This window comes from Macaca fascicularis, chromosome 1 (assembly GCF_037993035.2).
Source record: "Macaca fascicularis isolate 582-1 chromosome 1, T2T-MFA8v1.1".
Lineage (NCBI taxonomy): Eukaryota > Metazoa > Chordata > Mammalia > Primates > Cercopithecidae > Macaca > Macaca fascicularis.
This window is the reverse complement of record NC_088375.1, coordinates 140,413,208-140,439,430: the sequence shown is the minus strand read 5'-3', so window position 1 is coordinate 140,439,430 and position 26,223 is coordinate 140,413,208. Positions and strand designations below refer to the sequence as shown.

General features: G+C 46.6%; 1 protein-coding gene and 1 long non-coding RNA gene across 4 annotated transcripts in view; one reads left to right on the top strand and one right to left on the bottom strand.

Annotated features, from left to right (window-relative positions):
• LOC135964479 (uncharacterized) overlaps positions 1-6,697 on the top strand; it is a 72,073-nt gene extending 65,376 nt beyond the window's left edge. For both annotated transcript variants that reach the window (XR_012417572.1, XR_010576984.2), the window contains one exon: positions 3,438-6,697. This is a non-coding gene — a long non-coding RNA (uncharacterized lncRNA). The remainder of the gene's footprint in view (positions 1-3,437) is intronic.
• ABCA4 (ATP binding cassette subfamily A member 4) overlaps positions 4,211-26,223 on the bottom strand; it is a 128,961-nt gene continuing 106,948 nt past the window's right edge. Inside the window, exons 39-51 of one of the 2 annotated variants that reach the window (XM_045382934.2) lie at positions 22,726-22,849; positions 22,263-22,392; positions 20,220-20,340; positions 19,704-19,766; positions 19,109-19,215; positions 16,919-17,060; positions 13,233-13,367; positions 12,376-12,479; positions 12,210-12,302; positions 9,271-9,520; positions 7,497-7,583; positions 5,384-5,458; positions 4,211-4,619 (exon numbers count right to left, since the gene is read on the bottom strand). In XM_045382934.2, the coding sequence (XP_045238869.2) occupies positions 5,426-5,458; positions 7,497-7,583; positions 9,271-9,520; positions 12,210-12,302; positions 12,376-12,479; positions 13,233-13,367; positions 16,919-17,060; positions 19,109-19,215; positions 19,704-19,766; positions 20,220-20,340; positions 22,263-22,392; positions 22,726-22,849 (1,389 nt within the window). In that variant the 3' untranslated portion in view covers positions 4,211-4,619; positions 5,384-5,425. 2 annotated transcript variants of the gene reach the window in all.

The following is a 26,223-nucleotide window of genomic DNA, read 5'->3' as shown; positions in this document are numbered from 1 at the left end:
ATTAATCTGTTTACTTCCTAGAACAGGGGTGGGCACAGTATGGCTTATGAGCCAAACCCAGCCTTGCCCATTCCTTACATGTTGTCTGTAGCTGCTTCCGTGAACCACAGCCAAGCTGAGTAGTTGCAACCAGAGGCTGTATGACTTGCAAAGTCTGAAATAGTCACCATCCAGCCCTTTACAGAAAAAAAAATGTGCTGACTGCTGCATTAGAATGTTAACACCGTGAAAGCAGAGCCTGGGTCTTGTTCTCTGCTTTGTCCCCAGAATATGGAGTAGTGGATGCTTTTTTACCTTCTTCTGCACTGTTTCCTCTCTCCCCTCCTTTCCCCCTTACTCCTTTGCTTCTTTGGCAGCTGTAAGAGGATGAACATGGCAATCAGTATTGTTCAAGACCAAAGAGGCTGCCTAGCTCTGGTGGAAAACAAGAATTGCACCAGGGCTAGGCTGTGTGCCTGGAATGCTGTCTGACCAGGTGCTATGCAGTGTCTTATGAATGAAATGTGCCCCCTGAAACTCACCATGACTCAAAACTGTGGGATCTGGCTACAATAATCTGTGGTCTCTTATGAAATGTACTAAAGTATAAAACCAAGAAGAAGGCTTGGGTCTGGGCAAAGCATGTCTCATGAGATGTGCACATCTGAGCCTGGACATCAGGCAGCTGCTCAGGAAGCTGAGTGTGTGTCATGGTAAGCTGCAGGAAGGGCCCTGAGTAGAGTGCCTTGGGGGTCCTCATGCCATTTGTGTCTCGTGCTTAAAGTTACAAATGAAGCTAACAAATTGCTAAATAACCACCTTCATAATGCCCTGGGTTCAAATGTCATCTTCTTGGCCTCCTTGGAGTTCCACACTGGCCTGTGGTGGTGCACAGCCCACTCTCCCATGGCTCATTCCCCTTTTCTTCCTTCCCCTGTTTTCCCAAGTGGCCTCGTGTGCCATGGGTGGACACTAGCCAGCACAATCCGGGACCAGCCTTGACTCAGCTCACACAGGCCCTAGAAGTGGGCTTTAGCTCATTTGGACAGGGAATTGCAGAGTTCTGGGTCCAGTGGCCATGTCCCCTGGGACCTGTGGATGCTTAGCCCTGGGAGAATGAAGCCACTTAAGGAGGACGGCAGTGGAGTGGGGCTGCAGGGAAGGCTGGATGGCCTACCAAGCCATTTAATTTTTCTGGAATGTGCTTTTCCTTTTCTATTAAAACAGTGGAAACAAAACAATCCCACAAAGGCTTAATTTGTGAATATTGAGGTATTTTCCAACTCTACAAGCCTATGGCTTTATGAATCTGAAAATTCCAGTACTTATGCTTTCCCCAACTTGACAATCACCTTGGACAAAATGTGGAGCAATCCTCCCCTGTTATCATCAGGAGTCATGAACTGTTAAGCTCAGGGCACCTGCTCAGGCATTGAAATGCTGCATTGAGGAAACCAAGCCCCAGGTCGCTGGGGCCCACGGGCTGAGTCCTTCTGGTGCCTGAAACAGCTACCCCACAAGGGTGAGGCTGCTTTATTTCTAGAGGAAAAGCTCCTCCCTTGCCCCATAATCCCCGCAGGCCTGCTGGTGCAGAACTTCCTCCTCACTGGCCACAGTGAAGGTGCCCAGGCTGCCACAGAGACCCTGTGCTCCAAGCCCAGAGCTTTGCTGATGGGTTCTCTGCCCCATTTTTCTCTTCCCATCTCTTCAGGAGAGCTAGAGTGGGCTTTTCACTCAGGTTGAAAGAGATTTCTCTTTTTATCCCAGCTATTCCAAAATCTTGAGCTTCCCAAAGAAGAACTGGAAACTTAGAAATTCTGGCAGCACATCATACGCCTGGAGCATCTCTTGACTGGCCATGTTTTCTGAACTGACTCTTCCATTTCCTCCTCCTTTTCCTCATAAATTTCCCTTATTAACAGACTGGGGCATCTTTCAGTAGAGTCACACATTCTCAGGAGATCTGGGCCTAGCTTCCAGCTTTAACCCTTTTCAAACCCAAGCAAGCTGTGGCTTTGCTGCCTCCTCCTTGCTTTGTGGCTTTTTGTTGTTATCGTTGTTGTTTTTGTTTTTGTTTTTGTTTCTGAACGGAGTCTCACTCTGTTGCCAGGCTGGAGTGCAGTGGCACGATCTCAGCTCATTACAACCTCTGCCTCCTGGGTTCAAGCAATTTTCCTGCTTCAGCCTCCTGAGTAGCTGGGATTATAGGCACCCACCACCACACCTGGGTAATTTTTTTTTTTTTTTTTTTTTTTTTTTGTATTTTAGTAGAGACAGGGTTTCACCATGTTGACCAGCTGGTCTCAAACTCCTGAGCTCAGGCAATTCACCTGCCTCAGCCTCCCAAAGTGCTAGGATTAGACGTGAGCCACTGTGTCCAGCCTGTGGGTATTTTTAAAGCACGGCATCCTCCTGCTCCACTTGCCCTTTGCTGCTTTTTGGAGGCATCATTTTCTTGGACCCACTTATTTTCTGTCTATTTTTCTTGCTGGGTTTTCATAGTTTGCTAGGTTTTCAGTTTGGTGGGTATTAGTTGAACATATTCTGTGTGCCAGGAGCTGGAAAAAACAGGATGAAAAGACACAGACCTCAGGTGTAGTGGAGATAAAAGGTACACTGAGATTTTTCCTTAAGGGGGTGTGCAGATTTTACCTGCATCCAACTATATCCACTTCATGATGCCTTTCCGAAACTCTCACAGCCAAACAGAATGGCTGCTAAACCACCTCCCCTACCCTACGTAGTCTTTTTTTCTTTCTTTTCTTTTCCTAAGCAGCCCCAAAGAGTGTAGTCTTCTTTCCTGTGATATTGTAGTTGCTAATTTAAATTCTGAGACCAGCCAGGGTGCAGCAGTGTGATGCAAGCAGTGTGACGCAAGCAGTGTGCTGGGCTTTCCCAACCTCTATCTTAGCCCTAGCTGAAATGGTCTTACAGTTTTGGTCATTGGTAAGTTAAAAGAAAAAGTCAAAACCAGATGAAGCTGTGGGGCTACCAAATTAGTTGTATAGTCTCTATGGGCAGTTATTTGCCTAGCATCTAGTAGGTGCAAAGTGGCAAGTCAGGAGGTGTGCAGGACTTAAAGTTGTGTAGCCCTTGCTCTCTGTCTGCCTCTAAACGAGCACAGGACCCTTCTTGCTGAAATAAAAATTTTAGCACCTTGTGCTCACTTTCTTCCTCATCCTCTTCTCAGCCACAGTTCCTGGGCCTCAGCATCTCTCCCCTTTCCCTCTTCCTTCACCCCGACTCTGGAGTCTATCCTCAGTATAATGAAAGCATATTTACGAAGAAGCCCATCTCTAGGTCATGGAGGGAGACTGCCCTGGCAAGGAAACCCACTTGTTCTCCTCATCCACAAGTCTTTGGAAACGTTTGGTTAAAAATAATTATTTTCTGAATCTTGGTGAGCATTTATGTGAACTAGATGTCCATCCTCATTCCTTTCTTTTGTTTTTTTCCAGAAGGAGTCTGGCTCTGTCACCCAAGCTAGAATGCAGTGGCGCGATCTCGGCTCACTGCAACCTCCGCCTCCTGGTTCAAGTGATTCTCCTGCCTCAGCCTCCTGAGTAGCTGGGACTACAGGCATGTGCCACCACGCTCGGCTAATTTTTGTATTTTTAGAGACAAGGGGTCTCACTGTGTTAGTCAGGATGGTCTCGATCTTCTGACCTCGTGATCTGCCCGCCTCAGCCTCCCTGTGTGCCGGGATTACAGGTGTGAGCCACCACGCCCGGCCTTCATTCTCTTCTAACACCACTGCAGAAGATGCACATGGTAGCATTGCGGAAATGGCACAGCAGCACGTGAATGAGGTCCTGAACGCTTCAAATGGTTACAAAGTCCTGTCGGATCTCAGGTCCAACCAAGGATCAACTCTCGCCTGTCCATGCCTCTTTGTCTCCTGTCCTAATTACATCTGTAAGGTAAACACTCAAATAAGTTGGGCAAACAGGCATGAAACTTAAAGTCGGTAATACTCAGCTGACAATGGATAATGTTTATAGGCATTACTAGTTGGCTGTTTTCTTCAAACTCTACAAAGACTTGACATGGAACATTAAGACTAGTCCATTCACTTCCAACCTAGTGTTGCAGAATCTTGCCAGAATGAGCAGTCCTGAGGCAATAACACTCACAGAAGTGCATGGGACTGACAAAGAGCTATGCACCCACCTAAAAAATGTCTAAAACTATACTAGGTGGTGCACACCAGGGAGACTGTGGATTAGGACAATTTGTGATGAGTGCATTTGCATTTTATTTTTCCATGAAAATCACACACATGCAGACACACAGACAAACACAGAGAAAAGCAGATCCGCTTGAAATGAGAGCAATATGGAGGCCAAAGCTGCTAGTGGGATGGCCCGGGGTTTCTAACTCTGTGGTCTGGAGAAGAAGGATTTTGTATTTGTTTGGTTTCACCATCAAGTGTTCCGGGTGAGCAAGTCAGTTTCAGTTTCCTTCTGAAAGAGCCTCTTTCTGAATTCGCTGCACGCTCCTCGTGTGTTTGTTTTCTGCTGCAGTGGGGTCATTTATGCTGGCCAGTCCATTTGGATGACCATATGGGCACAGGCTCCTGCACCTCCAGCTGCCCAGAGTTCCTCTCTGGCTGCAGGAACGAGCAGTGTGAAAGATCAGTCCTGTGGAATGAGATCACATGGACTCGCGTCATCTTGGTTTTCTGAGATGGTGTGACTACTTTTAGATTTCAAAAGCTAAACAGTTGTCAATCAGTCTCTGAAGGGCACTCAGCTGAGGGCACTGTGATTCCGTCAGATCACCTGGGTTATGGGCCATCTTTCTCTCTTTCTCTATGAAATCTATGAATCAGGTCACCCTGGTTCTAAGATCCAGGCATTTATTACAAAGACTCACACATATGAGATGTGTGCATACATGCTTACATCCTGGAGGGAAGCTACATCCATGGTGCTGTTTCCAAGGGCTCTTATGGGGTCTTTGGGGGCTTTTTTTAGCTTAAGAAAGTTACCATTATCTTAAAAGCCAAGAAATCCTGATTTAGGTCAGCCCTGAGGTACAGAATTCCCTTGACCACTTCCTGTAGGGGTGGCTCTGGGAAGCAGGAAAATGTGACTGGGGGAGGGGAGAGATGAGAGCTGGAAGGCAGGATATTAGGCTCCAGATCAAAGCTTGAGCTTTGATTAACAAAGGTGTCCATGTTCCTTGAGAAGTGGACACCAAGGTGACCTTTTTAACTGGAGACACACTGTCTCCAGCTACAAAGTATGGGTTGAATTCCTGAACCAATGCCTGCTGTGGGGTTGGGGTAGTGTGGGTGAGGAGGGGATTGGACAAAGGCCTGATCAGTCTAGATGAAATGTGGTTTATCCCGTTATCTGATTTAAAATCACCTATCCCCTTAAGAGGATGACTAATACAGTACTTAGGGCTGAGAACAGGATTTGAGGTGGTGCGAGGATCCCCATCAAGGCTGAGGGTACTTCAGAAACTTCTGAAACTAATAGAAAGATACAAATTATATGGGGGAACTGGAACAGTGTAACAATAAGGATTAGAAATTGATCTGAGTTGTTCCTAATTTGGGAATGCACATGCGATGGTCACACAATTTAACCTATTTAGGATGTTTCTAAGTTGTCTGATCATCTGTCACCTATTTAATTTATTAAAACCTTGACCCTCACCAGTTTTAACAACAGAGTGTAAGATTGCGTAAGACCTTATCCCAAAACATGTTTTCCAAGACGGAGTCCTTTGTAGAGTAAAAATGTTCTTGATAATCTAACATGCTGATTTCTAGATAAATATCCGTGTGGTCATTGCTCACAATTTGGAGTTGTCAAGCCAACAGCCGGATTAACTTCCTGAAGTTCTCGCATTTGCTTAGGAGCAAGTAGTAAATTCTCTCTAGAACTTCTTGAGAGAAATTACCTTTTTCTTGTTTGAAGGGTACTTTAAAGGAAATTATTTTGAGGTGGTATAATGTAAACAATAATATAATTACTATTTATTTCATGACAGACATATACAATGCTATATGAAAGAATTTTCGCAAACCTTTGTAAAGATAGTATGTTGTAAAGTCAGAATTAGGTTTTGGATGAAAATTATCATAAAAATATGCCAATAAGTGTGTTGCAGGTTTTCTAATCTTTGTGAACAAAAATGTAAAAAACACAATAGAAAAATGATCTCACCCAATAAGGGGTAAAAGTTTGGAATTAACTGTTGTAGATCATAGAACATTAGCACCCCTGATGTTCTGCCTGGCCCAGAGGTGATGTGGGATTAGTCCTTTAAGAGGGAACATGCAGGAAGGGGTGGGGAGACCACTGGGTAATTCTGGGAAACAATTTTGCTACCCAATTTTATATTCTGAGTTATAGAGTTATAAAAAGGATTCATGACTGCAAGTGGTTTTCAAAAATAATTTTCAACTGATGTCAACATCAATCACCAGATCTATAAATGGGAATCAGTGGCTGGAAGATCTCAGTAAAAGCAACCTTTCCCTATCTAAAGGAGCCTTTACTTAGGCATTTCTGGGCCCTCTGGAGGATAAGGGGTGGGAAGACAAAGTCAATTTTGCCAAGTAGCCATTAGGTCTCTGCTGGTCAAGAGGAAGCGAAAAAATTCATCACAAGCACTGCTTTGGACAGCAGTGTTTCAATAATTAGCTGTATTTGGTTTTTCTTGCAATCAAGAAACTGGGCAGAATAAAAACTTTATGGGGAAATAAGGCTTTTGCATATCCTTGCTTATTGATTTGATTTGATTTATTCTCCAGGTAAGTCAGAAGAGAGTGGCTAATTCATCCCTCTAGAGTCCCAGGCTTAAGCCAAGGCATTGGGATGCTGGTACCTCCTCTAGTACTTACTCTAGCTCTCTCCTTCTTTGGTGGTGTGCTCTTTACATGGGCACTGTGTCAGGGCAGGAACCTGCAAGCACCTATTCCAAGAGTTGTCACAAGCCAGGAGACATACCTCTTATTGCTTCTTTCTCCATCTTCTTGATTTTTTGTAAAGAGCTAAGAGGCTCTTTCCTACAACAGGTGCTATTCCTTGATCTAACCAAATGTGTCTGCCACTGAAATGATATGCCAATTAAGCCTCTTCCTTTGAAACTCAAACACATGTCCAGACATAGATGTCAAGCAGCCAAAACATTCTAATATTCTCTATTACCTTCTCTGCTCCTTATTCCCCAAATCCAAGCTTTTCTGCTGTAAGCAAAAACATGGGAAAGTTCTTTTCAAAAATGCTCTCCCATACTATCCAAATGGTTTCCTGATTACAACAGGAACCCCTACAGCTACTGAATGAAAAGTTCTTCAGCACAGAACAGGGGGACAGTGGCAGGGACTTAGGAAGGATGTGATGAGGATGTGGTGTGGACTTGGTAGGGACCATGGTATGGGTGGGACTCTCTGTAGGAGGCATATCTGAGGCCTTGAAGCAACTCAAGCCCAATGAACCAGCTGGGCTCTGAGCCGAGGAGCTGCCTCAAGCTGTGGACTGCGTAAGCAGCAGGGGTACCTGGGCTTGTCGGCTGGCTCCAGCAGCTCGAGGGTGCAAAGGGAGGTCATGAATTTCATTCTGCTGTTTAGCAAAATTTACAAATACCTGGAGGTAAGAGAAGAGCAAGATTAGGTAGATATTTCCAGGAAAACAGCACCCTACACCCATCTACCCAGTTTGCTCTCTATTTTCCACAGTTCACATACAGCCCAGCTGGTATGGCTTGTGTCCTTCCCGGGGGAGGCTGGCCCACCCACGGAAGCCTGGCCACCAGTGCCCTGGTCAGAGCTATCTTCTTAGACTAGACTCCCGAGTGATGCCACAGGAGTTCCTGCTGGAGGACTCAAGGGACTTGGGCACCAGACATTGGGGTAATCAAGGCAAGGCAGATTCTCAGCTAGCAGCATCCTAATCCTCTAACTAAAAAAAGAAAAAAAAAAAAAAAAAGTCATTGATCCCTGTTTGGCTCCTCGTTGAGTGTGCATGTGGCCCAGACTCCTGCTCGTGCCTTCCCCTGCTTAATGCTGATGAGAAGGTGTGGGTGAGCCAGCTCCTCAGGGGTTAAATGGAGACTTCCCTGTTTCCATTTTCCTTGCTTTACTTAACTTTCTTTAAAGATGTTTATTTTAAAACAAACATATATAAAAACACAAAACCCAGAAACAACCCAAATGTCCATCAATGAATGAACAGATGGATGAACAAAATGTAGCACATATACATACAAAGGAATATTATTCAGCCTGGAAAAGGAAGGAAATTCTGGCATATGATATAACACGGATGAACCTTGAGGATATTATGCTAAGTCCTCACATAATAAGCCAGACACAGAAGGACAAATACTGTATGATTCCACTTATATGAGGTATCTATAGTAGTCAGAGCCTTAGAGACAGAAAGTAGCACAGTAGTTGCCAAGGGCGAGGGGGGCAGGAAGTGGCGAGTTAGTGTTTAACGGGCACAGATTTTCACTGAAGCAAGATGAAAGAGTTCTATCAGGGATGGTGGTAATGGTTGCACAACAATGTAAATGTACTTAATACCACTGCACTGTGCACTTAAACATGGTTGACATGGTCAATTTTATGTTATATTTTACCGCAATAAAAAATGTGATTACGTCTTAAAAAACCACACACGGAATGCACATTTATCAAAACTCACTAAACTGTACGTTTAAAATTGGTGTTTTTGTTTTGTTTTGCTTTTTTGAGACAGGGGCTTGCTCTGTCACTCAGACTAGAGTGCAGTGGTATGAACACAGTTCATGTCAGCCTTGACCTCCTGGGCTCCAGCAATATTTCTGCCTCAACCTCCCATGTAGCTGGGACCACAGGCATGCAACACCATGCCTGGCTAATTTTCTGATTTTTTTTGTAGAGACGAGGTCTCACTTTGTTGCATGGGCCCATCTTAAACTCCTGGGCTCAAGTGATCCTCCTGCCTTGGCCTCCCAAGAGCCTGTGTTTCATCGTATGTTAATTACATATCAATAAAGCTGAGTTAAAAGAAAAACCACCACCACAAACCAGCAAGAATGAAATAACACACCATAGGATCACAGGGAAGGATAATGTGAAAAAAAAAAAAAATCAATGAAGTTTCCTGATGACTAAAAAATATTGTTAGAAAACAATTTCTGATATACCACCTTTTACCCCAATAAACAGAGGGCAAGAGTTTGTTAAAAATCGGGAATATTATGCCTCCCTCTTATGGCAATTCCAACCCACACTGGATGTTCTGGGCCAGTCTTTGCTCAGCTCTTGGTACTCCAGGGCCAACTTGCCTGGTCCAGGGTGGTCTGTGTGACTGAGTACTCCTCGATGAGCAGGCTGTCCTTGTGGGAGAGGAGGAGCTGGAAGATCCTCGCCAGGGAGGAGGAGGAGACCTGGAACTGGAGCATGTTGTAGTGCCTCTCCCTCTGCACGCTGCCTGGGAAGTTCCCCTGGAAGAACTGCTCCACAGGGTTCAGGTCAGGAAGCAGGTCGTCCTTCGGGGATTTGATCTTCATTGTGACGATATAGCCATCTCCAAATCTAGGGGATGCACACAGTGCAGGACAGGCCTCTGTTAGTGGTTGGGCCTAAGGTAATCCCAAAATAAGGAGTAGACTCATCACAAATTTTGGGGATTAAGCCCAGCTTGGTGGCTCACACCTGTAATCCCAGCAATTTGGGAGGTAGAGGCGGGAGGATCACTTGAGCTCAGGAGTGTAAGATAAGCCTGGGCAACAAGACCATGTCTCTACAAAAATTAGCAGGCCGTGGTGGCACATGCCTGTGGTCCCAGCTACTTGGGAGGCTGAGGTGTGAGGATCACCTGAGCACAGGAGGTCAAGGCTACAGTGAGCCACAATCATGACACTGCACTCCAGCCTGGGTGACAGAGTGAGACGCTGTCTCAAAAAAACCTGAAAAACGAGAAACAAACCGCAAACAAGAACAACAAAAAAAGAAATACTGGAGATTAAAGGCCCATACCATAGACCTGGGTACATAGGAAAACTAGGAGAGAAAAACCATGGTAGTCCCTGGAGAAATCATTTGATACCAGTTTTTAGAGGTCAAATGTCTGCATGGTAATGTGGGACAATCGTACTTGCTGAAGTCAAAGGTAGTTTTATTTTATTTTTTTAATTAATTAATTAATTTATTTATTTGAGACAGAGTCTCACTGTTGCCCAGGTTGGAGTACAGTGGCGTGATCTTGGCTCACTACAACCTCCGCCTCCTGGGTTCAAGCGATTCTTCTGCCTCAGCTTCCTGAGTAGCTGGGATTACAGGCGCCCGCCACGACACTCAGTTTTTGTTTGTTTGTTTGTTTGTTTTGTATTTTTAGTAGAGACAGAGTTTCACCATGTTGGCCAGGCTGGTCTTAAACTCCTAACCTCAAGTGATCCGCCTGCCTTGGCTTCCCAAAGTGCTGGGATTACAGGCATGAGCCACCGCACCCAGCCTATTTTATTTTTTGAGACAGAGTCTTGCCCCTGTCGCCCAGGCTGGAGTGCAGTGGTGTGATCTCGATTCACTGCAACCTCCAACTCCTGGGTTCAAGCAATTCTTGTGCCTCGGTTTCTCGAGTAGGTGGGATTACAGGTGCACACCACAATGCCCAGCTAATTTTTGTCTTTTTAGTAGACAGGGTTTCAGCATGTTGGCCAGGTTGGTCTCGAACTCCTGACCTCAAGTGATCCGCCGGCCTCAGCTTCCCAAAGTGATGGGATTACAGGTGTGAGCCACTGCACCCAGCCATCAAAGGTAGTTTTAGCCCAGTATGGGGATCCCAAGACCGCCCATAAAGACACATGAACCAGTGCATACTGAGTGGTGGTAAGGGCTGATGGGCCAGGTGGGAGCAAAGGCTCGGGAAGGCAGCACTTCCCTGAGGAAGCTTCCCGAAGCAAATGGAGCTGCTAGGGCCCGGGCCATTGGTACTTTCTTCCTCCCTCAGCAGGATGGCTGGTTACCCTCACTTGGATGAGGGATGGTCCACCAGAGAGTGTGTGCACAGCTAGCGGGTGTCAGTACCCTATGCCTTGGTATCCTGTGTCAGTCATAACTGACTCCAAAGCTCCCTCCATGGTCTAGGGCTGTTCTCCTCTGCAGTAAGATGCTGTTCACCTTTCAGCTCCAGAAAACTCGCCATCCCTCCACACAGGCAACACTCCTCTCTCACCTCCTCTATCATGCAGATATTGAGGAGTTAGAGGGAAAGGAATAGGAGAACTTCCCTTTCTCCAGCAGCTGGACACAGGAAGTTGCTGACACAGGTCTGGTGACCTGACATGCTGCTATTTCTATAGATATCTATGCAGTGTCCAAGCTGTAGTTGCTCAATAAATCATGGGTCAAATGTCCACTTGCCACAAGCAGCTAATCTATTAGACCTTTCTCTCAGTCATTTATCTGCTCTGACACATATGAAAGGATGACATTTTCTGTGCAACACCCTCCCATGGGTGCATCAGGATTACGCACCTCAGCATAGATAAGGTGGGTTATGTGCTGTTCCTCCACCAACCAGCTTAGTGACTTATATGCTGAGCTCTTAATAAGTGTTTGTTAAATAATTGTAACTCTGCTCTTTTCTAGGTTATAAAGTTTATCAGAAAGTGAATGAGCACGGCAATATGCTGATAATCTTAAACTGTTACCTTTGGCATGCAAACTCTTAATAATAAGGAATTATCTACAATAGTTTACAATGTGTGGGTACGGAGTAAGGATAATCCTACTCAAGATTACTGGCGTTGTTGGTTTGTCGTATAACATATGGTCTTTTTTCAAACTCAAAAGCATACAATATTCTAAAAACAAAAACAAAAACAGGTCCTCAAGCCAGTTGGTCTCCTAACCATTCCTACATTGGAGTGGACTCTTAGTAAATAAGCCACAGGTCCTGGATCTGTTGGGATAAGTGGTGGAATACTGAGGCAGTGGTAGTAGCCCTCCCTCGTCCCAGCCAGGCTCTGCATGTGTCCTGATCAGACACTCCATCCAGAGAATTGGGTGAGTCTTCGACCACAGGAAATTAGGCCAATATAGAGGAGTTTCTTATCAGCATAATGGACTTCTCCATCTGCTGCTGGAGAATGAGGCCCAGCCACCACCTGCCTCTGCCCCAGGGGATGACAGGGCAGCAGGACTCTTCCAAGTGTCAATGGAGAACACAGGATCCGGTTGGATCCACAGAGGCAACAAGGCGCACACCCCACCATTTGCTTACTTGGACTTGAGATGCTGAATGGTGCCCATACATCGAAAGGCGCCCTTTACCATGATGGCCAGCCGGGTACACAGCGCCTCACATTCTTCCATGCTGTGGAGCAGGAGAGAGGAGGTGAGCAGGAGAGGACTCCCACCCACCTTCCCCAGCCCTGGGAATCTCTTGCCTGTGGGATGTGAGGACCACAGCCCTCCCTTCTCTGATGATGCTCACGATGACATTCCACAGCATGCGGCGTGCCTGGGGGTCCATTCCTGTGGTGGGCTCGTCCTGGGGGGTGGAGAGAAGGTTAGGGAGCACAGGCTGGGAGCTGGCCCTTCCGATTACTGCTTCCCCCTGGCCTGGCTCCCCTGAGGAGGATGAGCTGACAGACGGCGCACACAGTCACTCCCCTCACTTGAGCAAGACAGGGGTACCCTCGTGTAGGGTACAGAAGGCAGGAGGTGGATCAAAGAATAAAGAAGCATGGGCCCACCCTGGGCCCATTTCAGCCCACGAGGGGATTAAAGTGGATTAAGGCAATGACAGAATTCTCCTCAAAAAAAGAAAATCCTGCAAATACATTTGTCGGGAGGCAGGGAGATCACTCAGGTCACTTTCCTGGTTCCTGCTATGTCCTGTGCCCTGTGCCCTCATGATCCTTGGACTGCGTGGGCATGGCCTCAGGCCTGGCCCGGCTCAAGAGCCTTTGACCCAGCTCAGTGTCTCTGTTTGGGGACCAGACACCGACACGCCACCGAACCGGCTAAACTTCCCGGCTGTGAGCCCATGGCCCACAGCAGACATCCCCGGAACGCAGGATGTGCACAGTCCCAAGTCAAGGCTGTGCCATGACTTGTTTTTCTCCAGAGCTGTGTGAACCAAACACTGGGCTAAGTGCTCAAAATGAGCAACACAGGAAACAGTCCAGACTAAAGCCCAATTGCTGCAGTTTCTACATCTGCCGACCCAGAACCTATTTCCCCAACCCGAGAGACGCAGCACTTGGTTTAAGCCCTTGGGGCGGCCCAAGCCCGCAGTTACCAGCAGCACCAGGGGCGGGCAGCCAATGAGCGCGATGGCTGTGGAGAGTTTCCGCTTGTTGCCCCCACTGTATGTGCCAGCCAGGCAGTCGGCGTAGACAGTCAGACCCAGGCTCTTAATACTCCAGTTTGCAACCTAGGGAAGAGAAAGAAATGCCATTTGGAGAATACAAGCAAACACCCCAAACCTCCCCCAGTTCAAAGCCTTGGGCTCCCAGATCTCATGCCTCCAGAATGAAAGCCCTAGCTAGGCTGAAACAGGCTCCTGCTGGCTCCTGTCCTCTGGCATGTGCTTCAGGCACCAGACAGGGTCTCCTTCACTCTGTGTCTTGGATCCCAGGGTGGCCCGGTCAGCTCAGCACCTGTTGGGTGTAGCCCCCTGAGAAATGGCCTTCAGCCTTACAAACAGCAAGACAGTGGGTCTCGCCCAGTGTCCTGGACCACGGCTAGGAGTGGAGGAGGAAGGGTCTGTTTGAGAAGATGGTGAGTCCCAGACCTGTTGATCCCACCCCTCAAGAGGGTCACACCCAAAGCCTTGTGCATCCGACACATACCTATGGAGCACTGACCATACACCGGGTACTGAACCAGGCACTGGAGAACAATGTGAACACAGCCATTGCCGCTGTCCTCAGACTGCGGGGAGGTGACAGTCAAAATAAACAGAATACTGGCAGATCGTGACTGCGAGGGAACGATGACAGAGACACCAGGTGTGTGTGCACATGCGCAGGAAGGGATCTAGGGAAGCCACTGGAGACAAGTTCACCATGCTTCTGCCTTCTGTATTAGTCCCCTGTGCCTGGAATGTTCCTCCCTCGGTGTGCACGTGGCTCCCTCTCTCACCTCTAGTTCCTCACTCAGGTCCTCTCCTCTGCAGGCTCTCTCGGGGCCACCCTACCTCAAAGTGCAAACCCTGCCCCAACACTCCCTGCATTACTGTTCTCTGAGGACTTTGCACTCTCTAATGCACTGGATATTTTACCTATTTATCTATAGATTGTCTATCCCTCCCACTAGAATGTAAGCTCCATTTTTAACTTTTTATTTGGAAATAGTTTCAAACTCACACGAACATGTAAGAAGAAAAATAGTTCATAGAATTATTAACTAATAAACCCTTCTCTCTCACACACACACAATCTTTTGTGACCCATTTGAGGGAAAGTTACTCATCACAGCCCTTCATTCCTAAATACTTCAGGGCATATTTCCTAAGAATAGGGATCTTCCTTTACATAACCACAGTACATTATCAATGTCAGTAAACTTAATGTTATGATACATTTACCTAATCTACTGTTCAGAGTTCAGTTTTGTCAGTTGGTCCAATAACATCCTTCTATCATTTTTTTTTCTCTTCTGCACAAGATGTAGTCTATTGTCTGTTATTCAGTCATTGTGTCTAGTTAGCCTCCTGCAATCAGAGATATTTCCATAGCTCTTTCCTTGTCTTTTAGGACTCTCATATTTTTGAAGAATACAGTCTCCTTTTTTATTTTTAAAGAAAAGGAATATTCCTTCTTTGGAGCTTGTCAGATGTTTCCTTATGATAAGATTCAGGTTACATGTCTCCAGTCTGGATTCTACATAAGTGAAACTGTGTCCTTCACAGGATATCACATCTCTGGGCATGAGATGTCCATCTGCCCCTTATGGTTAATTTTGATCACCCAGTTAAGGTGCTGTCTAATTTCTCCATTGTAGAAGTTAATTTTTCATCACCCAGTTAAGGTGCTGTCTAATTTCTCCATTGTAGAGGTTAATTTTGATCACCCAGTTAAAGTGCTATCTAATTTCTCCATTGTAAAATTACTATGTTTCTCCCTTGTAACCAATAAGCAATCTGTACAGAGATACGTTTATTTCTTTAAAATTACATTATCATTATTTTTTTAAGAGACAGAGTCTTGCTCTGTTTGCCAGGCTGGAGAGCAGCAGCTTGATCACAGCTCACTGCAGCCTCAACCTCCTGGACTCAAGCATTCCTCCCACCTCAGCCACCTGAGTAGCTGGGACTATAGGTGTACACCAACAGGCCCAGCTAATTTGTTTGTTAGTTTTTTGCAGAGACAGGGTCTCCCTATATTGCACAGGCTAATCTGGAACTCCTGGGCTCAAGCGATCTTCCCACCTTGGCCTCCCAAAGTGCTATGATTGCAGGTGTGAGCTACCATGCCCAACCTGTTATTTATTTTGTTAAAGCACTTCCTTACTTTCTGGCATAAGATATTCCAGGTTCATTTTATACCTATGCCATTCCAGCCCTGGAATGTGTCATTTATTGAAGGAATCAGGTTTACTTTTAGTGGGGAATGTTATTAAGACAAAAGTCTGAGCACTCAGTGTGCTCATGGCTGCTGGGTGTTTTTGCTTCTTGACCCTTTCAGAAGACAGATATACACAGGCAAATATACGTGTATATATACACACCTGTGTGCATGAAACATGAACACACCTGCATGCACCCACAAACACAAGCATATAAATATTCCGGAATTCCCAGTGCTATTTCCAGTTCCAATCCATGACCTCACAGTTCTTTCTTGCTTTTCCCTTTTCCATATTTGTAAGTCCCTTCTTCCACAGTGAGAATTCTGGGTTCCAATAACATCAAAACATTTATTAATTTACTTAATCCTGTAACACATCTAACATTTTCAGAATCACTTTGCCTATACCACTATAAAATACAAACTAAAAAGAACTCAGAAATTATTTGTAGTTCTTCTCCCCGACTCCACCCTGCCCAAGAATGAGGATATAGAGTCAAACACTGTGTTCATCAGTTGTTTGTATTAGCTCTATCTCCCTTTTGCAGGATTATGATATTTATTTGAAATAAAATTGGGTTACTTTATTTAGTTTGCTGTCAGTGTTAGGTTTTCTTTTTGTTTTCATTTTTGCCTCCTTCGCATCCTTACTAATTTTTAAAAAAATATGTGGAACATTGACATGCTTCCAAAAGTTAAAACTATACAAAAATATATCCCCAGAAGTACTATTCTTTCCCATTTTTCTTTCTTCCCATTTTCTTCTTGTTGATCACCAGATTCATTGTTTTCTGGTTTATCCTTTCTATGTTCTATTTGCAAAGGTAAGCAGACATACGTCTACTTTCTTGTTTTTCCTTCTTTCTTACATAAAAAGTAGCATTCTATATGTTCTGTTTTCCACTTTGCTTTTTTTCATTTAACAGTATTTACTGGAAATATCTCTATATCAGTTCACTGAGATTTTTCTTTTTCTTTTTTATAGTTGCATAAGACTTTATTGTGTGCCCGTACCATAAATTATTCAGCCAATCTACAATGACTAAACATTTAGGTAACTTCCAGCATTTTGCAATTACAAATGCAACGGATCACCTTGTATATATTCATTTTGTACTGTGGGAGATGTAACTTCAGGATAAACTCTTAGAATTGTGATTGCTGAGTCAAAGGATAAATGCATACATCATTTTGTTAGATATGAGAGTGGGGATTTTTTTTGTCTGTCTTGTTCACTGCTATACCCCTGGTTTCTAGAATAGTACTTGGCACACAGTAGACACATAGTAAACATTTGTTGGAATGAATGAATGAATAGCATGCTTCAGTTTCTTATCTCCAAGAGAATGCACTCTCATGAAACAGGCTTGTAATTAACCAGACTCCTATGTGGCCACAACAAACCATTTTTTACCTTTTCGATTTCCTCTGCTGGTACACCTCGAAGCCGGGCATAAAGGTAAAGATGTTCTCGTCCTGTGAGCAGCTCATCAATTGCATCAAACTGAGGACAGTAGCCCATATTTTGATGGACTTCAGAAATATTGGTTAAAATACTGCAAGGAAAAAAGCAATTAGTGAGTATCCTTCAAGGAGGTGGAGGGATGATCATAGAGCTATGGCTGGAGAAGCTTCTGCCAATGGGAAAAGGAAGCTGCTGCTTCTCTTCTATTTGGTTTCAGAAATGCATGCAATATTTGGGAATCAAAACAGGGGCCCTTCGGTTAGAAACTGAATCCTGTCAGATTCTTCCGTGTTTCCATGTCTAGGATTAATTGAATCCCGGTTATTATGCCATAAGTCAGCTTTCATTTTGGATCAGATCACCTCACATGTGAGTTTAAAAACAGAAGGAAGATCAGGTTTAAGAAAATGATTCATGATTTTTCAATACTTTTCAGACATTTGGGAAGTAATTAGAAAAGATGGATCTGTCCTGTTGGAAGTAAACTTCTCTATCTGTATTTATTGGCAAAGATAGCAATGAAAGAGGAGCCAGTCAGATAACTACCCTCAGCCAGGGGCCTGCAGGGAGAAGGGGTAGAGTGAGTTGGGTTCCACCATCTCCCTTTGGCTAAAATATTCACCCTCACTAAAAAATATATTGCCATGATGGAAAATAACCTATACATAGACATTTAGTCTAATCTCATCCTTTTCTTCTTAAAGCTTAGGGTCTATGAATAAACGATGGATGATACAGGATGGTACAGAGAGAGACTACTGCAGTTCCCCACAATGACAAAAGCCTCCAAAGGCATGGGCTGGGCCAATTAAAACTACTTAGGGAAACAAGTAGGGTACGTCTCCAAATTAGCAGGCACTACCCTACCAGATAATCCCAATTCTGTGTCTTAAACCTATCGTTTCTTTCTAGCGTCCAGCTCAGTTTTACCTTCTGGAAGTCAGATTGTGCCTTACTTGGACACAGTTGTAACTTTATGTCTCATAAATTTGCTCATGGAAAATTCTATGATATCTTTCCCCTCCTCCACCCTGCCATGACTCCTTTTGTCACCATCAGGAAGTCACCTGCATGGTCACTTGCAGGTGAAGCTGGATCTGTTGAGATAGACTCAGCCATGACCTGGCTTCACCCCTGCCTGTCTCTTTTCTATAAACCCAGTAGGGCTGGCTGTAGAGGCCAAAGAACCAGATTCATCCTATCTGAGCCAGTGACACATGCTCAGGACTCCTCCTGCCCACTGGGCATTGGGCCATGCTGAGGATGGCTTTCAGGGAAGAGAAAGAGGCCCCAGTCAAGCAGATGCTGGACAGATGTCAGCAGCACCTAACTCCACTTATAAACCAGGGCAGAGGCTTCCTCTGGGCACCTCTACCGTGTGTGCTGAAGTTTTACTGTTCAAGCTTTTCCTGCAACCAGGAAAGAGGCAAACAAGAGAGAGCTCATCCTCTCTGTCCTGCCCATAGAGGACCAGTCTCTTTAAACACATTTTATTACAGAGAGCAGCAGTCACCCTCCAGAATCCAAGGACACATGCCAGTTTTCCCTGTGTGCTCCTTGGTCTGGCAAAGCCAAGTATCAGCCTACAAATAGCCAATGCAGGTTAAGCTACCGCAAGGGCGCATGAATGAGCCCCTATCTAGAAACTCAACCCAGAGGAAGGATGCTTCATCACAGGGGTTCTTAACCTGGGATCCAAGAGCTCCTGCAGGATCATAAATGTGACCCAGGGCTGAGTAAATTCCCTGAAACTTTTTCAAAAATGTGTGGAGGGAGGTAATGGGAAGCAATGGTGTGTTTTTATAGGAATAGGCTACAAATGTTCATTGGATGCTTAAAAGGTTCCATGACCTCTAAGCGATTAAGAACCACACACTTAGTGCTTCCTTGGTCTTTCCAAGAATCCATCCCAACAGAGGAATCTCTTAACCATCACAATTCAGTTCAATTTTTCAGTGGGTCTATTTGTTGGGCTTTTTGGGCCATGCTCTCTGGGAGGCCTTCTTCTCTGTACACATCTTTCAGGGCCTCAGAGCCACCCTAGTATAGGGTCTGATGATCACCCTTCCTATTCTGGGAGAGGGACAATGCCCAGGACCTGTGAGAGACTCCCTGAGACAGGAGGAGCAGGATACTCACCTTTTACCTGCTACAGTGGCATCCCCTGAGGTCACTGTGGTGTCCCCAGTAAGCATCTTGAATGTGGTTGTTTTACCAGCACCATTCACTCCCAGGAGGCCAAAGCACTAGGAAAAAACACAGAGCTAGCCTGGCCCTAGAGACCAAGAAGGTCTAAAATGTCAGACCCTAGGGTAAGTGTGTGAGCTGGGGGAGGCATTTTAGACCTGGGCTGCATCAGAGGCCACGAGCCACGTGTGGCTACTGAGCAGTTGAAACACATCTAAGTCCCAATTGACATGGGCCCTGAATGTGAAGATTCAAAGACTTAAAAACAACAAAAACTTGTCAAATATCTCATTAATAAGGTTTTCTATTACATGTCGAAATGATAATATTTTGGATATATTGAGTAAAATAAAAAATACTGGTAAAATTAATTTTACCTATTTTCTTTTTACTTTTCTCATGTGGCTAGTGGAAGATTTAAAATTATATATGTGACTTGCATTATGACATTATGTTCCTACTGAATATCTCTGCCTTACGGGGAGGAGAGGCAGGCACAAGAGCTGATGTTCAGAAGCCTTTCACCCGTGGTCTGCAGAGTACCCACCTCTCCAGGGCGAACTCCGACACACAGCCTGTCCACTGCCGGGCTGGAGGTGCCTGGATAAATCTGCAAGATATGAAGAAACCAGACTTAGAACTGAGACAGGGTTAGAGCAAGGAGGGGAAGAGGGAACAAAGAGCAAAGATGGTTTAGGAGAAAACTGGCAGCACTAAGAGGTTACATATTGACATGGGCAGGCACAGAGGTGCGGTGAGTACTGAGACACCTCGAAGCTGACCCATGCTCTGTAGAAACGGAACACAGAAAAGCGAACAATGCTCAGCTGGAGTGATTCTCGCTGAGGCCCTGTGTCAGTGCCTGAGATGAATAGCAGGGAACACACATTGGAATTAGATGTTCTTGGAAGACAAGCTATAACACAGAGATGATGACCCCACATAAAATTAGGAAACCAAATTGCTTGCATAAGCATATCAATTGATCTATAGAAGGAAAACAGCAACATCATGCCAACTGTGGATCTAACCAGCACCTCCAAACTCATACCCATTCCCTTACCTTGGTTAGTTCATGTAGCCTTAAGATGTCAGTTTTATTTCCACCAGTAATAATTCTTTGTCTTTCTTCAGCCACATCATCATCTTCATCAACAATGGGCCCCTTAGTGGGCTCAGCAATCCTAGATGAGGAAAAGGGGTCAGGATTGGGCTGGCTGTACAGTATCCTTGGCACTGTCCTTTCCATTGGACCTCTCTTTCATTTCCTTGCTTTTGCTTCCTTCTGGGCTTCCATCCTTTAAGACTTAAATTCTAAAAAGGGCTCCCAGCAGGAGAGACATTAGGCATTAGGTAGAGAGGTCAAGTGCTCATGTCCAGAGTCAGCCGTGGGTTCCAGTCCTGGCCCCCTCATGTGTGATCTTGGGCATTGGACCTCTGAACCTTGCCTCCTTCAACCATGTGATGAGGAGGGGGGTGACAATACCTGTCTCACAGGATTGTGCTGAAGATAAACTCAGCACAGTGCCTGGCACAGAGTAAAGACTCAGGGTCTGGGAGCACCGTCAGGACTAAAACCCTTCCTCTACAGCAAGCACTCAGTAAGGGGTAGTTACTAACCTCCGAGCCTTCCACTTCCTCCAGTCTGCCCTGCCAACTCCACCTCTCCAAAACAGAGTTGTCATCAGGCTACCTCATGCCTCAAAACCTGTGGTTCTCCATCAGCTGGAGGTTGAAGCCCTCCCTCTGCAGCTGTAGTTACAGCCCTGCAATCCAGCCCCAACTACCCTTCTCACTTACCTCTTGCACTAACTCATCTGTCTGCAATTGGCATCTCCCCCTTGTTCCCAGTCCTATTGGTCATTCCCATCTCCCAGCCTCCGCATGTGTTTCCAGTCCCTCAATGTCCTCCTCCTCCTGCCCCACCAAATGGAATCTTCCCCATCCTTAAAGACACAGCCTCTTCTTTGAAACTCTCCCTGACCTTCTGGAAGCCAGGGACTATGGTGTACTTCTCTGGTCCTCTTTAGGTCCTAAAGCAGGCAGGACTCATTCAAATGTGTTGACATCAGAGTTTGAAGCTAATGAGTCAATTTGGGTAGTCAACCTCCTGACCCGCTCTCTCCCACACAAAGGCCTCTAAAAGGTGTGGCCAAGGCTGCAGAGAGGGTCTGCAAGGGCTGAGGGTGCCAAGGACAACAATTCCTGACACTGTCTCCCATAACTAGAACTGCTTGTGTATCCTGTTTCATCAGAATGTGTTGACACCTGTGATCTCATTCACCTCTCACAGTCCTGTGAGTAGGGAGGCAGATTCATTTCCAATAAATCAATTCCCTGTGGATCAAAACATAAAACCAAGTCCTTGGAATCTATTTACAGGTGACCACACTCAGCCCGAGAGGAGGAAAAGTTAAGAAACAAAACACTATCGGGGAAAGCTTGCTAGGAAGGGCTGCTGCTTGGCAATTCAGGCCCCTGGGTAAGGACAATAAAGGTAGGCCGGGATTGCAGAGGGGAGTGAGGCAGGGGCCCACCCAGCTTCAGGAAGAGGCTGCGGAAGAATGGCAATTGCCAGCTAACCTGGCATTTGAGAAGCCCTGGTCAAGAGTCAGGGTTGGCGGCTACCCACCTTCCTCCAGGGGTGGGAGGGCATGATCACTGCCTGCACCCCTCCACATGGCTCCCATGTTACTCCCATGCTCCCAAATCTCTAATTAGCAAAGGGGCCTGCTATGTCCGTTCTCTCATAAATACATTAGTCTATTTCCTAGTACTTTGGATATCCCGTAACCATTGTTATTTGCAATACTATCATCTAATCAAAATACACATTTGGTAATTAAATGAGAAGGATTAAATATCAGCAATTGAAATTAATAGCACTGCATTTTAAATATTTTAAAGAGGATGCTCTTCACGTATTTGAATGTGCCATTTTAACCCGATTCCCTACTTGTATTATTGGAGAAAAGCCAGGCTTTGAGAATGTAAAAAAAACATCGTGGAGTGGGGCTCCTGAGGAAAGAGATAACTGTGTGGATGTAAGGTCCAGTCCCGGGTGGCCTGAGCTGCCCACTGACCCCAGGGTGTGGCATGGACGTACCACTGGGAGAGGAAGAAGTGGCGCTGGACCAGGAGAGTCAGGAGGAAGTACACCACCCCTTCCACCACCATGGCAAACAGGTTCTTCCCAATCAGGTCCCAGTGGAACGGATTTGCAGAGTGCTCCTCACCTGGGCATCAACAAGAATTGAGTCCACTTCAGCCGCCCCAGCTCACCCCACAGACCTGGCCACTGCACACAGCCCACTAGACCAGGCCTTGTGTGGGAACTGAGCAAGAGCCAAACACCTGCCTCATCTGGGCTGCCCTCCATCCCTCCTGTGGCTCCCTAGCCATGGAAACAGAGGCACCCTAATCCCCTCTAGCTGGCAGGACTCTTCCAGCCCAACAAGGTCCCCTCCCAGCACCAGCCCCTGCCGCAGTCTGATGCAGAAGCCCCCCCGGGTAGCCCACCCAGCTTTGGACCCAGGTCCCATGCTCCACAGGCCTTGGCTACCACCCACCAAACCGGGCATAGACATCTGTCACAGCCTGGCTCAGTGCAAGGTCAATGAGGCCCCGGCCCAGGCAGAAGTGGGGGAAGATAATGAGCAGCTTCCTCAGCACGGCGTTGAACTTGAGCAGCGTCTGAAACAGAGAATTAGGACTGTTGGAAATGGGGCAAAGCCCACCCACCCCTCTCTTCAGCAGGGTGGGGCCCAGATACTCTCACAGGACAGCACAGGGGAAGGCCTGCAGACGGACAGTCCTTGCAGCCAGACTGGCCACTGGAGGGATTTGTCCAGCAGAGCATAATGGGTTTGCTGTGGACGTCATGAAGTACATATAAGCAGTGCCTCAGGCCAGGCCAAGGAACTAATCAATTAAATGGCCAATCAAGGACTGAGGCTCCCTGCAAGTGTCTAGTGGGCAGGAGCTGCCCCTTCATCTAGCCAGGCAGCATCTTCTAAACATTTACTATGCTCAGTACCATGTGGGCACCGAAGCTAACTGTGAGGAACCTGCATTACTGTCCTTACCCCTCCCCTAGGTGACTCGGGGGGTGACAGCAGGAATGTGCAGAGAAGCTGCAGCTCTCCTGCTGTCCACTTAGGGAGCTCTCCCTGCAGACTCACTTTGAAACAACAGGAGCCCTCCAAGGCATTTGTTAACAACAGCTGCAGGGGGACAGCAGGCCCTGAGCCATCTCCAGTTCAGCTTTTCAGCCCCTCATGGGGCAATTACCATTGTCTAGGGAGAGGAGGGCTGGAGACTCTCTCTGGGGTCTGTGTTAAGCCAGGGACTTGTTTTCAAGTGGTCAGACTTGGCATGTTGGGCAGAGCCTCCCCTGAGAAAATAGAAGGGACACTGAGGGGTACAAGGACAGCATAGCTCCTGGCTGGGCCACTGCTGTCCATTCCATCTGGCTCATCCCTGTCCCACAACCTCCTCTCTCTCCAGCTTCCACACCTGTGCCCACATTACCTCATCCTTCCCCGCCTACCCCCTGTCTGCCCACTCTTTCTGGAATCACTGCTCTTTGGCCTCTAGGCCAGGGCATGTGCAGGCTGTTACCTATTGCTCCAAGCAGGAAAGAATGCTCTTTTTTCTTCTGCTTTCTGAAAGATTCCTGTTCTTCTTTAGATAGCTGGCTCAGAGAGTGCCTTCTCCTATAAGCCTTCCTAGATTCCCATGAGAAAGTATCCATTCCTCTCTCCCAGCACTTATCACATTCCCATGATTAATTTTTTAAAAATCTGCCTACTTTCTCTGCTAGTCAGGGGGCCCCTGGAGGGTGGGCATTGAGTCCTAATTATTTTTGTGTTCTTCCTAAATACCTGCAGAATGATTAGCTCTGAGTAGGCACTTCATTATTTATTAAATGGGCTAACAGAAATCTACAGGCTGGCCGGGCGCGGTGGCTCAGCACTTTGGGAGGCCGAGACGGGTGGATCACGAGGTCAGGAGATCGAGACCATCCTGGTTAACACGGTGAAACACCGTCTCTACTAAAAAAAAATACAAAAAAACTAGCCGGGTGAGGTGGCGGGCGCCTGTAGTCCCAGCTACTTAGGAGGCTGAGGCAGGAGAATGGCGTGAACCCGGGAGGCGGAGCTTGCAGTGAGCTGAGATCTGGCCACTGCACTCCAGCCTGGGCGACAGAGCGAGACTCCGTCTCAAAAAATAAAATAAAATAAAATAAAGAAATCTACAGGCTGAAATTGGACTTCCTCCACCACGGCTCCCCCAGCCCCTGCAGCCTGGCTCTTCCCACTGCCTCTGGCCTGCAGCGTGTTATCCGCCTCGCTCCTCTGATGCTCTGTCACACACTGTATTATGGAGGATCATACACTGTGGCTTATATCAGTTGCAAACTTGGTGGGCAGGTCCTTTCCGGACTGGAACGGGAGCCTCTGGAGGGCAGGACGAGTGGTCCATGCTTGTTTATATCAGCACACCCAGCACATGGTGTTCAGCTGGTAAAGACCTCCTGACTGTGCAGGGGCGGCAGCTGCTGGGAGCTGGGGAGCCTCCTGTGGGATACTGGGGGTTTCCGCAGCAGCTGTGTATCTGATAATTTACATGAAAATACCAGCTTTTTGGAGGCGGGTGCTTAGCAAATGTTGGCTAAATGGGTGCAGCCGCAGAGGGGAAAATGTTCTAAGTTGCTTTAAGCTGCTATTTAATTATTCTGAAGGTACACTCTCTTAAGACTTAGTGGGCTGTGACAAACACAGCTCCGCAAAGCAGCGTTTTCAATCACCTGGGGGCTCTGGCCATCTGCTGGGGTTGTGTTCTTATCCCCCGGCTTTCCGGAGTCTGACTCCGACATGTTGAATTTCATAGGACAGATGAGGCTTCATTACTTGCCTAGCGGCCACAGAAACCCTAACAAGATCTGGAAAGAGTCAGTCTCAGGGGCCACAGGTCTGGGCGGTTTACAGTGGAGACTCTGCACAGATTTGTCCTGTGTTCCCCAGCGGGGCCCAGAGGCGGGTGGAGGTGGGCGCCGCAGGGCAGCAGTGCAGATGTGCTGGCTGGTCCCACCCTCTGAACTGGGAAGAGCTAATGAGGAGAAGAAAGGTTGAGGCGCCTGGGGACACAGACACGTGGGGAGGCAAATGTTCCAAGGACAGCCACAGCCAGGACTCAGACACAGTGGTGGGGACTGGGAGTGTGGAGTGTAAAGACAGCCCTGCAGCGACTGCCTTCTTTTTTCCTGCCTCTTTTTATGATTCCGTTTGGCCATCTGTCTCTGGACAGGGGGAGGTCAGATGGAAGGGACAACTGGGCTTGGCAGCTCATAAAAGTGAGGCATTCAGCATGGAGAATCCCCAATCTCTTCCTCAAGATAACTTGCCCAAGGAATAGTATATGTCAGAGTGTTACAATTTCCATAAGAAAGTGGGAGAAAGGACGTATGGGGATTTGCTGATGTGTCTCCAGAGCACACAGGAAGCTCAAATAAGAGTTTGCCTCTGGAGAAGGGAACTGGGTGAGTGGGAAACAGGGGTAGGAAGGAGACTTTTTTATTGTATGCCTCTTTATTCTTTTTAGATTTTGAAATCACCCAAATGTATTGTGTGTGTGTGTAAAACCCAACACCCAAAGTCCCTAAGGAAACCTTTCTGAAAGAGTAAGCAAAGCTTAAAATTTATTGCAAGAATAAAGTTTTGCTTGCAGAATAAACACAGAAAACAATTTCGCTCAGAGCACAGAAATGAAAAAGGAGTTTATAGGAGGAAAGAAGGCAGAAGGAAGGAAGGAGGGAGGGAGGGATGGAGGGAGGAAGAAAGGAAAATAGGAGAGAGGGCAGAAGGAAAGAGGAAGGGAAGGAGGGAAGAAGGAAGGAAGGAAGAACTGAAGAGTGAAGGAAGGAGTGGGGAAGGAGGGAGGAGGGAGGAGAAGAAGGAAAGAGGAAGGAAGGATGGGAGGGAGGGAGGAAGGAAGGAGGGAAGGAAGGAAGGAAGGAAGGAAGGGAGGAGGGAGGGAAGGAAGGAAGGAAGGAAGGAAGGAAGGAA